At 43.3% G+C, this 15,070-nt stretch overlaps 3 protein-coding genes across 3 annotated transcripts; 2 read left to right on the plus strand and 1 right to left on the minus strand.

Annotated features, from left to right (window-relative positions):
• The first annotated feature begins 262 nt into the window (after positions 1-262).
• LOC6575140 (beclin-1-like protein A) lies at positions 263-2,244 on the plus strand. The gene has a single exon (XM_032733714.2). It carries the CDS (start codon positions 316-318, stop codon positions 1,792-1,794), a length of 1,479 nt encoding a protein of 492 aa, XP_032589605.1. The 5' UTR covers positions 263-315; the 3' UTR covers positions 1,795-2,244.
• Positions 2,245-4,069: 1,825 nt separating this feature from the next.
• On the plus strand, positions 4,070-5,437 carry LOC6575141. Its single transcript, XM_002001121.3, has 3 exons — positions 4,070-4,215; positions 4,285-4,515; positions 4,577-5,437. Exons 1-3 carry the CDS (start codon positions 4,198-4,200, stop codon positions 5,354-5,356), a joined length of 1,029 nt encoding a protein of 342 aa, XP_002001157.1. The 5' UTR covers positions 4,070-4,197; the 3' UTR covers positions 5,357-5,437.
• Positions 5,438-7,078: 1,641 nt separating this feature from the next.
• On the minus strand, positions 7,079-8,735 carry LOC6575142 (DNA translocase FtsK). Its single transcript, XM_002001122.4, has 3 exons — positions 8,540-8,735; positions 8,220-8,467; positions 7,079-8,158 (listed from the first exon to the last, which is right to left on the minus strand). Exons 1-3 carry the CDS (start codon positions 8,549-8,551, stop codon positions 7,717-7,719), a joined length of 702 nt encoding a protein of 233 aa, XP_002001158.1. The 5' UTR covers positions 8,552-8,735; the 3' UTR covers positions 7,079-7,716.
• Positions 8,736-15,070: the final 6,335 nt, after the last annotated feature.

Consider the following 15,070-nt stretch of genomic DNA (forward strand, 5'->3'; position numbering starts at 1 on the left):
TCGTTGCAGTCGCCGTTGGCGTCGCTGCGCAGTCGCTAATAAATTGAATACTTCAAATGTTCAAATGTGTTTTTTCCCCTTCTTTTTTTTTTTTCCTCGATGTTGTTTTTCGCAAGAATTGCAAATTAGTTGAGCTGAGCAGCGCAGCGCAGCGACGCGGCCAACTTGAACACCTACACGAAGATGACGGCGCCGACGTCGACGCCAGCGGCGGAGGCAGCAGCAGCAGCAGCTGCTGCCAAAGTCGCTTGGTTGTTTTCGTTCTTTTCATCAGTTTCAGTCGGAATTCACAGTTGAACGGACCACGTCGGACAAATGCTGAACGGAAAGTTCTACACGGGTCTGCCGCCCAAGATGGAGGGGCGGCCTTGCGGCAATGGACAGAATCGTCAGGAGTCGCACTTCTTCTGGCCGGACGACACGCGTGTAGATAGCGCCGTGGAGACGCGGGTCAAGCGACGCAATAGCCTCCAGCTGCAGTCTGGCGCCGAACGCCCACACCCAACAGCCAGCCAAAAGCTGAGCTCACTGCAAGCTGAGCCAACCCCAGAGGTGAACACGCGCCAAATGTTTCACAAGGAGTTTGCCAAGTCATCCATACAGTTCTACGACAATCTGCAGCCAAGCAACAGCAACACCAACAGCAACAACAAGTCACGTCTGCTGAACAGAGCACGTCGCGAGGTGACGCCCAAGCTCACAGATGTTGATCCACTGCCAGCAGTTGAGACTGCTGCCGAGATAGACCCCAGCGCAGCGAGACGCAATCAAGCCTACAGCTCCAAGATACAGTTCTACGATTACGTCAACACCAATGATGCAGACACCACGCAGAACAATGTCCGTCGTCCAAAAATGGACATGAACAACAAGCGCGAAGTGGAGCTCAACTCCAAGAATAGCCCCAAGCTGCAGGTGAAGCACAACGTCCGCCATCTGAGCGTGGAGCGGGATGCGCCACAGCTGCGCCTGGTCACGAAGAAGCCACTCAACGACGGCCAGCAGTGGCAGCAGCCGGACACATACGAGTCGTTCATGAGGGCACCTGTGATGGCGCCCAGGAAAATACTCAAACAGCAGCCCTGGATCGAGGACTTTGATGAGTCCATGCTGAACTACATGGACAATGGCATGCAGCAGCTGCGGCTGCGCAGCTCGACACCAGCTAAGAAACATGTCACCTACAATGAGGAGACAGCGGAATATGCCTATGATGATTGCTCGGAGCCGAGCGAGGGTCGCCAGCTGAGGCAGTCGTTGCCAAATATGCGGACAGGAAGCGGCCAGCAGCTACAACAGCAACAACAACAGCAGCAGCCAGGTCCATATGTGGAAGCTGGTCGCAATACAAAGTCGTTAAATAACTATAATAAAAAGAGTCATAATAATTATAACGAATACAACAACAGCAACAGCAGCAGCAACAACAATAACATCAGCAACAGCAACAGCTTACGCTCACGGAAAATCTTGCCCAAATTGCCAGAGCTGACAACGACAACAACATCAACAACAACAACGTCGGGAGCAATGAGAGCTCGACGCTTTGATGACACACGTACAACAGCAACAGCGTCTGATGTGGATAATTCTGCTGCTGCTGCCCCTGCCCCTGCTGCTGCTGCTGCGGAGGCGACATCTCCCTCTGACCCACGCAAACACCTGCGCAGCAGCCTCTGCTTCAACGGCGACGCTTTGGTAGTCGATGTGGGTGCTGCGCCAGCGCCGACCTCAGCTGTTGCGACTGCGCGTCGCTCGGCCGGGCGGCGAATCAACGTCGGCCTGCCCGACTGAGGCAGCGACTATTGATATGTATATACATATACCATATACCATACACCTTGTATAACATACGATATTTACTATTTGTGTTTATTGAATGCAACTCGACGTTGGCGTCGTTTCATGTTAATTGAATGCATCAACTGCCGCTGCGACTGCGACTGCGACGGCAACTGCGACGTTGGCAGCGACAGCTTTATGGCTCGTTGTTTTCTGTTTTGCTTCTTTTTTGCTGTCGCTTGTCGACTTCACCCACAGCACCAGCACCAAAATAAACACCGCCAGCCAACAATGACTACAAATTATGTCTAGTTCTAATGATCTTGCCTAAAAAACGAACAGCAAATCTTATATAATTTCTACATACTCAATTAGTTGCCCAGTCAAAATGTATTAATTTAGTGAGTTAAGTTCGCTAAAAACAAAAGAATAATAAAAATGCTAATCATCACATAATAAGAATGCTTTCGTTTGATTTAGAGCAATCGCTGCTTGAACAGACCTTATATAAATACTATATCTAGAGCTAATTAACTAATTTTGGCTCTAAAGGAAATTGTATATAGATTACTCATTGGCTATAAATTAGATACTAGGCATGCAAATGTAAATGGAATGAAAGCAAAACATGAATAAAAATAAATTGTATTTTTCACATAAATAGTATTCAACAACCTGGTCATTGCTAAGCTTTTGCATAACAATAAACTGCTTCTGTAAAGTCGAGAAAGAGAGTGAGAGAGAGATAATTAATTTCTGTTGAAAATAAAGTGAGTAAATTAATTTTAGTGCACATTAGTATAATTTATAGTTGAGTTAAATTGAGCTTTAATGTCGCATGACCAAAGGCAGTCAGGGATTGCTTAAGGCGGCTCTGTCAGCTAAGCTAAAGCTAAAGCCTTTCACTGAAATGAACATTTCACCAAAAATACGTTGACTGAACTTTATATTGTTAACGGCACTTGAAACGAGCTCAGCCTCAGCTGGCCAGTTAGACAGCTATCCAGACAGCCAGACAGCAAGACAGAAAGACAGCCAGACAGCTAGCCGGCCAGGTGAGTTCATTTTGCGCACAATGGAAACGGAAATTATGACGGCCGAATGTTGGTTGCACCTCTTGCAGCAACTGTTGCTGCTGTTCAAATTGTCGTGGAGCATGCGTCGTGAACTTGAGCTTGACCTTGCTGGAAAATGGGAAGAAAATGCAGCAAAGAGCCAACATTAATTGGCCAATTTTGTATGCAACTGCAAATGTATCAATCAAAGTGCCATTAAGCAACTAATTCATTAGGGGCATGCATTTAATTGTTTTAAAATAGAAAAAAGACACAAACACAAATTGCAAAATGACGAAAACAACAACGTAACAGGATAAGCCTAACGGAAAACATTGGCCGAGAGTTGCGCAAATGGCGCGTGATGAAATGTTATGCAATTGAACGCTGTCCAATTCCGATTTCCACTTCCACCTACCAAACGCCAAACAGCAGAGACAGAGAAAAAAGTAAGAAAGAAAGAAAGAAAGAAAAAAATTAAAGTAAACATTTTCCGCATTGCGCCTGTGTCGCATCCTGCCTTGCTAGAAAGTAGTCCAAACCTGAGCACCAAAAGGCCAAGACATGTATTGCCGGCATTTCCTGGCACAGCTGAACCTGAACTTCAGGCCAAGCGAACCGCCAAAAAAGTGCAAGTGGTGGCAGCAACTTTTATTGGGTAACCCACACACACATACAGTGGGCACATCTTCAAACCAGTTAGCGCAAAAGCAGATCTTAGCGGCAGATAGGGCCACTGGCTTGAGGTCGGCTAGACCATTGCCTCCCTCTACTACCAGTTGGCCAGCTAATAAGACGCGCATTCCAAGCCACTCTCAACATTTAACAAATGGTTATAGTTGCTTACAATTACAGCCATAAACAACATTTTATTTATGCCGCCTGCTCCACTTCCTACTGGATATGCAAATGATGCTAGCGGTGGCCGTCGCACAGCCCCTGCCAGCAGCCCGAGTCGAGCTGTGTTTGGGGCCGCAGCTTCCTCCAAGTGGTGGCCAGGTCTATGCGTGAAACGTGAGTTGTTCACTTGTGCGCAGATTTCAATCTCTCTCTCTCTCTCTCTCTCTCTTTCTCTTTCTCTTTCTCGATCTCTTTGCTGGCCACAGTTGTCGTCTTCGGGCTTGTTGCAAAACATGTTGCGGCAGCGCATTTGGTTTGTTGGAATAGGAAGGAAGCTGGCATAAAACCGTTGTGTCCATTGCCAAGACTTTCAGTTTCGTTTAAACCACGCCGCTGCGCAAGACTTACTGCAGACGTGAAAACACTTTCGTAATTGTGTTACTTCGTTGTTACGGCAGCGAAAAATCTAGTGAATCGCTGCGAGTGAAGTTTTAGTGTGAACCCCACAGACCCATACAAAATGCGACTGTGCTGGAATGTAAGCGACGACTGCTGTGACTGCCAAAATGGAAAGAGGTTTCCTAATCCCCAATTTGTTCAATTGTAGCTGCTGGGAGCTGTACTACTGCTGGGCTCAATAGCATCTGGCTTGAAGCCGCCCAGATCCTTCTACCGGCGAAACTACTACAGCTCGGCAGGTCCACCAGGACCCGTACGCTTGGTGTCTGCACCTAGTGGACCGCCTAGCTATCGTGCTGACCTGCACACCAATGAGAGCAAGCGCCGCGATGTGGTCAACAAATATCCGAAGAAGACCCACTACAGGCCTTACACATCGGTTAGCTGCAGGTGCAATGCATAACGGCCCGAGTGTCAACTAATAGTCTTTCTAATTTTAGGAAGAGGATGACTACTCCAGCGAGCGCTACTCGGGTGAGTATTCCAGTGAGACGCAGCAGGACAGTCGCGAGTATACCATAGGCACCCAGATTCGTGTTCAACATCCCATCACGGTGCCTAAAAAGGCCCATACCAGCTCACCCTACTCCAAGCCTCACAAATATGTATCAACCACGCCGTACAAGAGCAACGGACGACCGGTATATGCACCCGATGGAAATTCTGGTGAGGAGCAGCCAGTGGAGCCGCCGCCAAAGCGTACAAAGTGGACGCCGGCGCCATATGAATCGGAGCCAGACCCTTTCCACTTGGTGCCACCTCCGAAGACAACTTCTTCTTCCGGTCATTCTGCGTACAGGGTGTTCGAGCCGGATCAGGAAGACTATGAGGGACCCCCGCGTTCGAAGAGCCACGATCGATATAAGACCACTGCATCTAAAAAGCAGATCGAGGCATTTCTAGAAGATCAGCAAAAGTTGCTCGACGACGCCATCAAACTACAGCTGCTTAATAATCCCAAGCTACAAAAGTTCCTGAAATCCAATACGCGCGAGCCGCGACCCGATTTAGATATCGAAGATTTCGAAACCTTCCCGCCAAACTTCTCCGGCCCTGGTCCGCTCCACAGCAATAGCTTCAGTGGTGAGCATCCACCGTCCAAAGGCAGCCGACCAAACCGACGTCCGCCCGGCGTTGTGTTAAAGCGTTCCCCGAAGCCGAAGCACATTGCCACACCGAAAAGGAAGTACAGATCGACTGCGCTGGTGATCAATGTGTAAAGCAGAATGAACAATATGGCTTAGTATCTAAGACGCACTTATTTAAATATGTTATTTAATATGTTTACATTATAATCTAATAACTCTGATGTAAATTATGTAAATATAGCAAACTGTTTACTTTAAATTAATTGGCAACAACTGAAAAAAGTGCTTCAAATATAAAACTATTTTGGTTGTTGTCTGTGCTAAAAAAGTGCTGGCGTTGCCACCTCGATGTCGCCATTCATGGTTTGGTCAATTGCTATGGTACTTTTCCCGCAGCTTTTGTGCACTAGATGGCGCCAGCTAGTAGACAAAAACAACATTTTAAAGTGGCAAATTAATACTAACGAAAATTAAATTGAATTAAACATATAATTAAATTTGAGTTTAGCTTACACATTTTAAAATCAATAATATTACCTTCTTTGCTCAACGAAGAAATAACACGTAAATACCTGTTTGAATGCGGAATACTCAATCATTGTTTATCCCTAAAGTAGCCACAACAAATTCTTGGTTTTAGCCTCTTGCATACATTAGTGGAGCAACTCACACGATTGCAACAAAAACAACAACAACAATAGCAAAGAAATAACAATAAAAGTGGGTGCGAAATTCAAGAAATAAGATAAGTGAGCAAAGACAAAAGCAAAAATTGATTTTCTTAATTGACTGAGCAATTTCAACAGCACCGGACTCTAAGGCGCAGCCACAACAAAACTGACCTTGAAAGCAAATCCGAGTGCTAGACCCGCAAGCCACGAGGTGGTGCAAAGAATGCGCGCAACAGAAGTGAAAAGTTAGCTTGACTACAGTCCACACCTGTTGCGGTGAGCCACGGTGGGGTGAACTGTAGTGCGAGCTGCGATTCGACGCGGCAAATCGATGAGGCATATAATTGAGCAAACTGCTCAAAATATTAGCGCATACTTAATGAATTACAATAAAGCAACTGAAGCATGGCGAATCGAATGGACAAGCAACGTGAATAAATCGCAAGGTAATATGAGATATTACAAATAAAGTTAAGAACAGACATTAGGTATGCGAATGGTTTTAGATTGTTAAAGTATATCGGGCAATATTTGCTCTAATTATGACATGAATTTAGTATATAATGATTCTATAAATATAATGATTCTATATACAAGGGATGCTACTACTTATAATAAACAATCAAGAGAAGGGTTGTGAAATATTTTGCAAATGATATATATCTATATACAATATCTTTTATATGTCAACAGACAACAATTAGCTAACTTTTTTCAAACATGATGCAGTACTTATATGTATATTTATAAATACAAATCCGGATCTGAGTTCACATACCTTTGCCGGTTCTTTAGTCTGGAGGTGTGTGAGGAATTCAATTTCGATTTTCATTGGAATTCAGCTGGTCCCAAATCTATTTTTATCTTTAACTTTTTCTATTTGCTTTTTTCACAATTGGCCATGTTTTTTGCCAAAGCTTAACCAGTTTTGTGCCTTTCCTTGTTTGATGCATAGAATCAAAGCAGAAACTTGTTTGCCAGTGTATCGACTAGTATGTGTTATGTATAACAACAGTTTTGCAGGTTGTGCAATGTGCATGGGGGCGTAAACCGGGCAAGGTGTTTAGATAAATCTGTTAAAAATTAAATTACTCGTAAACGCCACACGCCCAAAACAAAATAAAAATAACTGCAGATAAAAATAAAAAGCAAAACTTGTTGCGAATAAAAAAACGATAAGCGATTGCTGGCGGTACGTATGAAATATTGTGTATTGCTTAAAAGACTATATAAATTGTTTATGGTACAATACAAAATACAAAAAAATTGCGAATACGTCCCGTGGCCCATGGTGGGTATTACGATCTAGCATTAAAAGATTTCTAGAATTCATTTGATCAATGTCTTCTTCTTCATCATCTTTGACCGCAAACACACTTACAAATTTATTGGTTTCGCTTCACATTAGGAGAGTGGTGATGGATTTAACAGCATTGAGAAGTAGTTATTTATAAATTACAAACAAAAACTGCTAGACATACTACATACAGATTCGTAGATAGGAGGTACGACATTCATATATAAATATATATATATCTATATATAGGTAAAGGTTAAGCTGCTGCAGAATTTTTGCAACACTTTTACTTTCTTTCTTAAACATATCACAAAAGAGTTTTGATGAAGGTAAGAAGTGGAACAGCAGTAAGTGGTTGACAGAGTTTAAGAAAAGAAAGAGCTAGAGTCAGCCAGTTACAGAAATAGAGAAGAGAGAGGGGACAGAGTGAGAGAAGAGTGTTTCGTGTTGGGTGTGAATAAATGAAGGATTACGTAACATTACAATAGAAACAAGCTCAATCTATGTGGTTCTCTCTCCATCGCTTAGACCTTGTTGAACGAGTAGGTGAAACCGTCGGGTGTGCGGTTCAGTGACAGCTTGCCGGGCGGCGAGAAACGGTGGGGATTGGGCGTGGTCGTCGTATAATAGGACTGTGGCTGGGGCTGCTGGTACTGCGGCTGAGGAGCGGGCTGTTGATAGGCGGGCTGTGGAACCGGGTTGTAAGCGGGCTGCACGGGCGCCGGACGGTACTGTGGCTGAGGAGCGGGCTGCTGATACGACTGCTGCTGCTGGCCGAAGGCGGGATCGTTGTAGCGAGGATCGTACGAGCCGTCATCGTAGTCGTTGCTACGGTACGAGGGCTGGGCTGCGGGGGCCTGGTACGGCTGTGGCTGGTACTGCGACTGTGGCTGATAGCCGGCGGTGGGCACGGGCTGTGGTGGTGCAGGTGGGGCCACTGGCAAATGATCACCAGACGCTTGGAATCTATGGCAGGGAGAAAACATTATAGTAAACGAGTAACTATTTATTTTACTCGAGTTCTCACCCATTCTTGCCCGCAGTGTAGGAGATGGTGCGACGCTGTCCGGAGGGATCAACGTAGCTGTAGCTGCCGTGACGTGTGCCATCGGAGTCTGTCTCCTCTTTGAAGTTGATGCCATCCTCCTGTGTGTAGGCGGCACCGAATTTACCATCGCCAGACAGATAACGCTGCTCACTGATGATGGCCGCCGTCTTGGGATCCTGGTGATAGTTCTGGCCCACTGCCAGGGTCACGAGTGTGGTTAATGCGAGCTGCACCAGCAAAAGACAAAGAGATGACTATTAGCTATCAGCCATACACACAAACACACTATGGAGACTCACGAAGCGAAACATTTTGTTTTGGGGTTATCCTTGATAAGCTACTACGTAAACTGCACGTTCAGACGGAATCACACGCGATTTGGTGCCTTTACGCTGTTATAGTCCGTTAACAAGGAGTTGTTACTGTATATCGAATGCGACACTAGCCAGAGTGTCAGACCGACGGCTATGGATTTTGTAAGTCAACTGCCTTCCGCAATGGTGCCGCCCAAGCTTTTATAGTGCCAGCCAGCTGGGAAAACCTTGGAACGGCTACGGCTCGGGCTAAACTCATGGCCCGCCTAGGCGGTAGCTGGCCGACTTGTTGCTATAGCTGTAGCTGTTGTTGTTACTGTTGCTGTTGTTGTAATTGAGTTTGCTTGTGTTGGTATTATTAACAGTAACAATAACAAGAATTGAGCTAAGTGCTCCAATAAGTCAACTCTCGTTGTTGTTGCTGCTGCTGCCGCTGCTGCTGCTGCTGCGGCAAGCAGTTTTACCAGTTTTGCGCTCTTTCGCTTTTAGCGTCCACTTTTGCTTTCTATGCTCCGGCTAAACTATTTTTTAATTATTTGTGCATTAAAAAAGTTCAAGCCTGAACTGTAGCCGAGCCCGATACTCTATGCCAATTGATATCCCTGCTGCGATGTTCTGCCAGCGAAGTGCATGATGCAATTTTGTGGCAATCATTTCATTTGGCCAATCAAATTGGCTACGCTCACCAATTCATTGCACATGACCAGATCCGAACCCAACCCAAAAACAAAAACAAAAATCAAAACAAACTGCAAACAATCAAACAAATGTATGGAGATGCCTGTATCTGATTTAGCTGAAGACTGTATGCACTTTTTATTTTGCGATATTTGCTATACTCTATATAATTATTTCTATTTAGGGTATTTTATTTATATTTATTATAAACACAAAGAAAAGTAAAGTAAATTTAGTCTAGTTTATGCTTAAAATTATTAGAAGGCCATTCCATATATTTAGATAATTCGAATTTATTTATAATATTACATTACATTATTTTGAATGTATAATATTATACAATTTCAAAAATTCGTATATACATAACTGTGTATTTTATAAATAAATACTAATTATTTAATATTAATAAGCAAACTGAATTGTTTATAAAAATTAATCTCATTTTGTATGGGTTTATGCCATAAAAAAAATATTCAACAAAATATTTTTCTATATTTATAATAAATAATTAGGATTGCAGCACTTTTATTCTTCAATTTAAGTCGAGATCGTAGCACTTCACCCAGTTCAATGAGAATCACAATCCCAAAACTCTGCGCAATATAGACAATTAAGACATTACTCTTAGGTATTTTCATATAACAAACTTAAAGACATGCAGGCATATTGTCGTTTCATTACTTTATTTTATTCCCAGAGTATTTATGTGCTGAGCAGAACTGTTTGAATATTTGACGAGCCACAAGTCGGATTAGGATTAAGAAATTTGCGATTACATGCAATAAGCGCGGGTGTTGCTCATTGATTGTTGTTGTTGTTGCTGCAATTGCCGTAAATGTTGTATGTTGTCTGTTGTGCTCGCATTTGCTGGTTAGTATTATAAATAGGCATTAACAATCGCAAATGCTGATTTATATCTTGAGCTGAGCTTTTTGTACAAGTTTTGCTTTGTGGTGTGGTCAGCACTTGGCAACAGTTCTGAGCGGTTCATAAAATACTTTAAGTTGTTTTTGCCAATGTTGCTGTTGTAATTGTTGTAGTTGTTGTTGTTGTAGTTGGCGCAATGTCTTTGACTTGTTTAACTTTGCGCTTGGCTTCAATAATTTATCGTTGTTTGAGAAGCCGTCAGTAAAAGGCATTGTTTGAGCTGCTTTATGGCCAACAGCTGGCAGCAGTTGTTGTTGTTGCTGCCATTGCATACATATGTTGCAGCCTTTGTTGTTGTTGTTGCTGTGCTGCATTTGGAGCGCCCACCCACGCCAGCTTTTGCATAATTTATGGCCAATGGCTTGGATTTGAGCGCCTAGCTGGCGACACGTGCATATGTGTTAGTACTTAGCGATAATTACGCGATCTGAGAGCGTTTTACATATTCTAATGAGCAGCGTATGCATATTATACATACGCATCGGCATTAAGCTCAACCTGGAGTCGTTTGGGCGGCACTAAGCAGCCGCATGTGGTCTGCTACAGTTTGAAGTGCTAAACATTTCGATTGCAGTGCATTTAAGAAGTTTGCCCTTTTGCAAGTCGCCATCATTGCTATTGTCATTAGAGCGACCAGAAATACACACCAGAAACATGGCACGCCCTCTCACAGCAGGCGGGCAGAATCGGGCACTCGGAAAGTGGCAGCGGCGGCAGTTCAGGAAATTAAATCAGTTGACAAACAACAGCAGCGAATGGCGTTGGTGAAGGCCAGGAACTGGGGCGGCAGCCAGCATTACATTTCTGTTCATTTGGATTAGCCAGAGGGTGCGACAATTCATGTACATAGTTGGGAGGGTTGTTTACCCAACCCCTGCCCAGCCCTTGCCCTGCCCCTGTGCCGCCTCTGCGCCTGCCGGCTCGACAGTCCGATCAAAAACTATTGCCAGTTCCTTGAGCTGCCTTTTTGATTTCGAGGCGTTCGCCTAATGCCGATGTGACGATACTGCCACCCAGAGCAACAACGGGGCTGCGCTCTTGATATTTTTTTTTTCCTTTTTCGAATTTTGCATTTGCCCCGTTGTTGTTTTTATTGTGTGCAACGCGCAACGCTTTTATTTTGATGCTTTCACTTCTGGCGAGTTAATCACAATGATAATGAGGGTTGAGGTTGAGGTTGAGGGGTTGTTGCCCATCCATTTTGTACAAATTGCATGCAAAATGTATAAATACATTCATGTGTATATATATATTAACATCACATATCACTTCTCTTCATTTTGCGTTGTCTCTCAATTATTTCAGCTGCTGCCACCACCCGAACTCAAACCCAAACCCAAACGTAAACGCAAACCCAAATCCAAATCCAAATTCAAGCCGAAAGGCACAGACAATTGCGATTATTTGTAATTTAAGATGCAGTCGAGCGTTTGAATAAAATCGAGCGAGTCAACGCTGATGTCGACTCTTTCGCATTGTGCACACACACACACATACACACACACTCGCACATACATCCCCAACCCCACATGGCTGTTAGAAGGTTAACAATCTAGTCCTTTGTTCGCCAACGTTCTCAGCTCTCAGCTCTCAATTTGCTCGGCCAAAAAATTGAATGCTAAACGCTTATCAGCGCCGACTGATCGCCCAGAAGTCAAACTGAAACTCGCTAAACTTGTTGAGAGCGCTAAAGGAAATACGATACGAGATACTCATATATGTAGCGAGCGGCCGAGAGAGAGAGAGAGAGAGTGAGTTAGAGATAGGATAAGCCCTAATGATTCACAGGATTCGTATATATTGTAGATGGTGATTTGATAGCCAAGTGACTGACTCATGAATGACCCGACAGCCAGATTTCCTCAAAAGTCAGTCCTTTTTCGATGATTTGTAATTTGAGAGAAGCACACAGAAGGATGAATAATTACGCGCTTATAGAGCTATGAATGTTGGATATATGTATGTAAGCGCTAATTGCGCATCTGCCAGATATTTCAGTCGAGGTTTCCATTTCACTTTCAGTCGTAATGCCATTAAAATAGTTTTGACTTTGTTTCAGCCTACGGCTTAGCCTCGCGAGTAATTGCTCTTGGTGTCACTGGACCAGTTTTCCAGCCGCCGTCTCTCAGTCCCCACACTCAAGTGCAGCTATAAACACGGAATCAAGGTCAATAACGTGCATTGCGTATCGGGGCTGGCTGTGCTCCAAGCCAAGTGCGTGTCTGGGCCGGGCCGGGCCGGGCCTGACCAGGCCAGAAACAAGTTTCTGGCGCATGCGTAGCGGTTTTCGCATTTCAGACTTCCGCATGTCGCTGACGTTGATAGGAAAAACTGGAAGTGTGACTGCAGTCTACACATAACCAAGCCAATGCAAGCCAAGTCAGGCCAGATCGAGCTGTCTTGGCTGTCAGGCCGCAGTTAAATCTGCGATAGGGTCCACACCTTCGGTCCAGCGATCTTCTTGGCCTTGATTACAGCACACGATTTCCACACTATCCAGTTGCAGTTCGAAAGTTGTTTTGACAGCTCCAACCTTGGAAGGCAGGACACGTGCATTGAACCCAACCATCGAGCCATTCTCATGCCGATTAAGCAGATAGCACACACAGATTTACATGCGCAGCTTAAGCGGTTGCATAGAGCTGAAAACTTTTTAGCAATTACTAGATTAAATAAACACAAGAAACACGTTTACAGCTGCAGTTTATTTCCACACAGAGATATCAAAATAATTGAATGATATGTGGTTTTTATTTTATTTGGCATAAAAATCAAACGATCATCGCTAAAACTTCAACGTGATGGAGAAGAAGGTCAACATAAATATATTTTCTCATGTGTCACATTGCGGCTATTGGCCAAGTGAGTCATTAATTGAAAGCAGTTTACACTTTAATTATTCCAAGTTAACAATATTTCATATAAGCCAAGTAAATTAGATGTTTCTGCTGAGTGATGGACTACTAAATACTGTTTACTTTACTGGAAATAAATATAAATTTTACATATATGAGAGTGTTTAGTAAATATATATGTTATTTATATTTGATATACATATACGTAAATTCACAAACTGAACTGCATATAATTGTATAGAACAAGAGATTTCGTTATATGTATATTATTTGCCTAGAAAAATTCATAGGCAAGAACCTATGATACCATTCTTAGCCAAATATTGTATGATTGAGGAGCATTATAAAATTGCTTAAAATGTTTATGTCTTGTTGAATATAACCACATTTTCAATGTCAACGGATACGCTTCGTATATGACAGTCCAACAAGTGAATTATTAATTGCAACAGCAACAGCAGCAGCAACAACAACAACAACAACAACAGGGAATAGCGGCGACAAATGGCCAATAAATGCGAGTAATTGTACACCATTGTGATTGCAGGCAGCTCGAGAGTGTGTGAGTGTGTGTGCCGGACCTGCTGGGGCAAGTCAAAGTGCAAGAGTTTGACAGGCAATAACAGTCATGAGTCAATGAAAAGACAAACAAGCCAAACAACAAGCAGCTAAAGACAGTTCCAGTTTTATTTTTCAATGCGAGTCAGTTCCAGTTCCGCTCCACTCAACATAGTCAGCGCATGACGCGACAATAAATCAACATCATCAGCCAATTGCTCAGCTATAATCGAATTGATATTTCATACCTTAAATTAATCTCAAGTGTTTACTTCGCGTATATCGAGTGAGGTATCGCCAGCTCCCAATTACCAAGCTCCACTTCTCTTTAAAACATATTCGCGGTTCGTTGTTTTTGTTGTCTTCAACCTTTTTCACAGGTGAATTGTGGCTGGCGGCGACTTCAACTGCTTAATTAGCCAAATATGTAGTTGTTGCTGTGTGGCTACTCGTTGGTAATGATATGCCAATCATAATTAGCATGCCAAGCGTAGCTGCTTATTGATTTCATTTAAAATGGCATTAGTGTGCAAAAAACATAATGAAAGATTTGGAAATCGAAATCGTAGCATATCGAATGGAAGTGTATTAAAAATTGGGCAAATTGCGGGTAATAATGCCAGTGGAATTTGGAGCTAAGGTGGAAGGTCTTCAAGAGAACTAAGACTCTGCATACTATGTACATATATGCAGTAGAGATTAACGCAATGCCAACTGCAGCTAATCACATCCTGATTACATACGAAATGTCGCAATGTTGAGTCGAAAGACTGATAATTTGTTTACCGAGCCGCCGTCTTAGCCTCAGAGACTGACAACAAAACGTAGCCAATTAACTGCAACCGACATAAAATCAAAAAGTAAATAAATCAACAATGAATGGATAAAGTGCCCTCACATTCGACGTAATGCTCGCCTGTTAATAGAGTGCCGTTAATATTTCCTCCGCCTGCGCAATATTGGCCAACATTAGCTCTTGGAAACCAGGTCCATAAACAATTCCCGACTCAGTCAACAACAGCAGCAGCAGCAGCAGCAGCAGCAGCTCAATCGACATCAGTTTTGACAGCCCATCGACAGTTGGCAACAGTTTTCCTTTCTACTTGCAAAACAAAAGTCTGCGGTTGATTTTTTGTCTTTATGCCTCGCTTTTCTTTTCTTCTTTTCTCTGTCTCGCTTTTCTTTTGCATTCTGCGGGCCAGTTTTTCTAGCCGCCTGCAATTATTTGGCAATTTCTTACGTTTTTCAGCTGAAACTGCATTCGATTTTTCTTTCCTTTCATGCACTGGATTATTTTGGTCATTGCCATGTTCTCACATGTTGCCTGTTTCACATTTTCCATTTTCCGTTTTCTATTCTCCCATTTTACTTTTCGTCTGGCTTTGTGCGCATTGTGCTCCTGGTTTTTGCTGTCTATGAAAATATTTACACATGCTCCGACGGGCATTGAAAATACACAATTAAAAGGTTTTTCGAAACTAATTGGTTTCAATTATTT

Source organism: Drosophila mojavensis, unplaced genomic scaffold (assembly GCF_018153725.1).
Source record: "Drosophila mojavensis isolate 15081-1352.22 unplaced genomic scaffold, ASM1815372v1 contig_231, whole genome shotgun sequence".
Taxonomy (NCBI): domain Eukaryota; kingdom Metazoa; phylum Arthropoda; class Insecta; order Diptera; family Drosophilidae; genus Drosophila; species Drosophila mojavensis.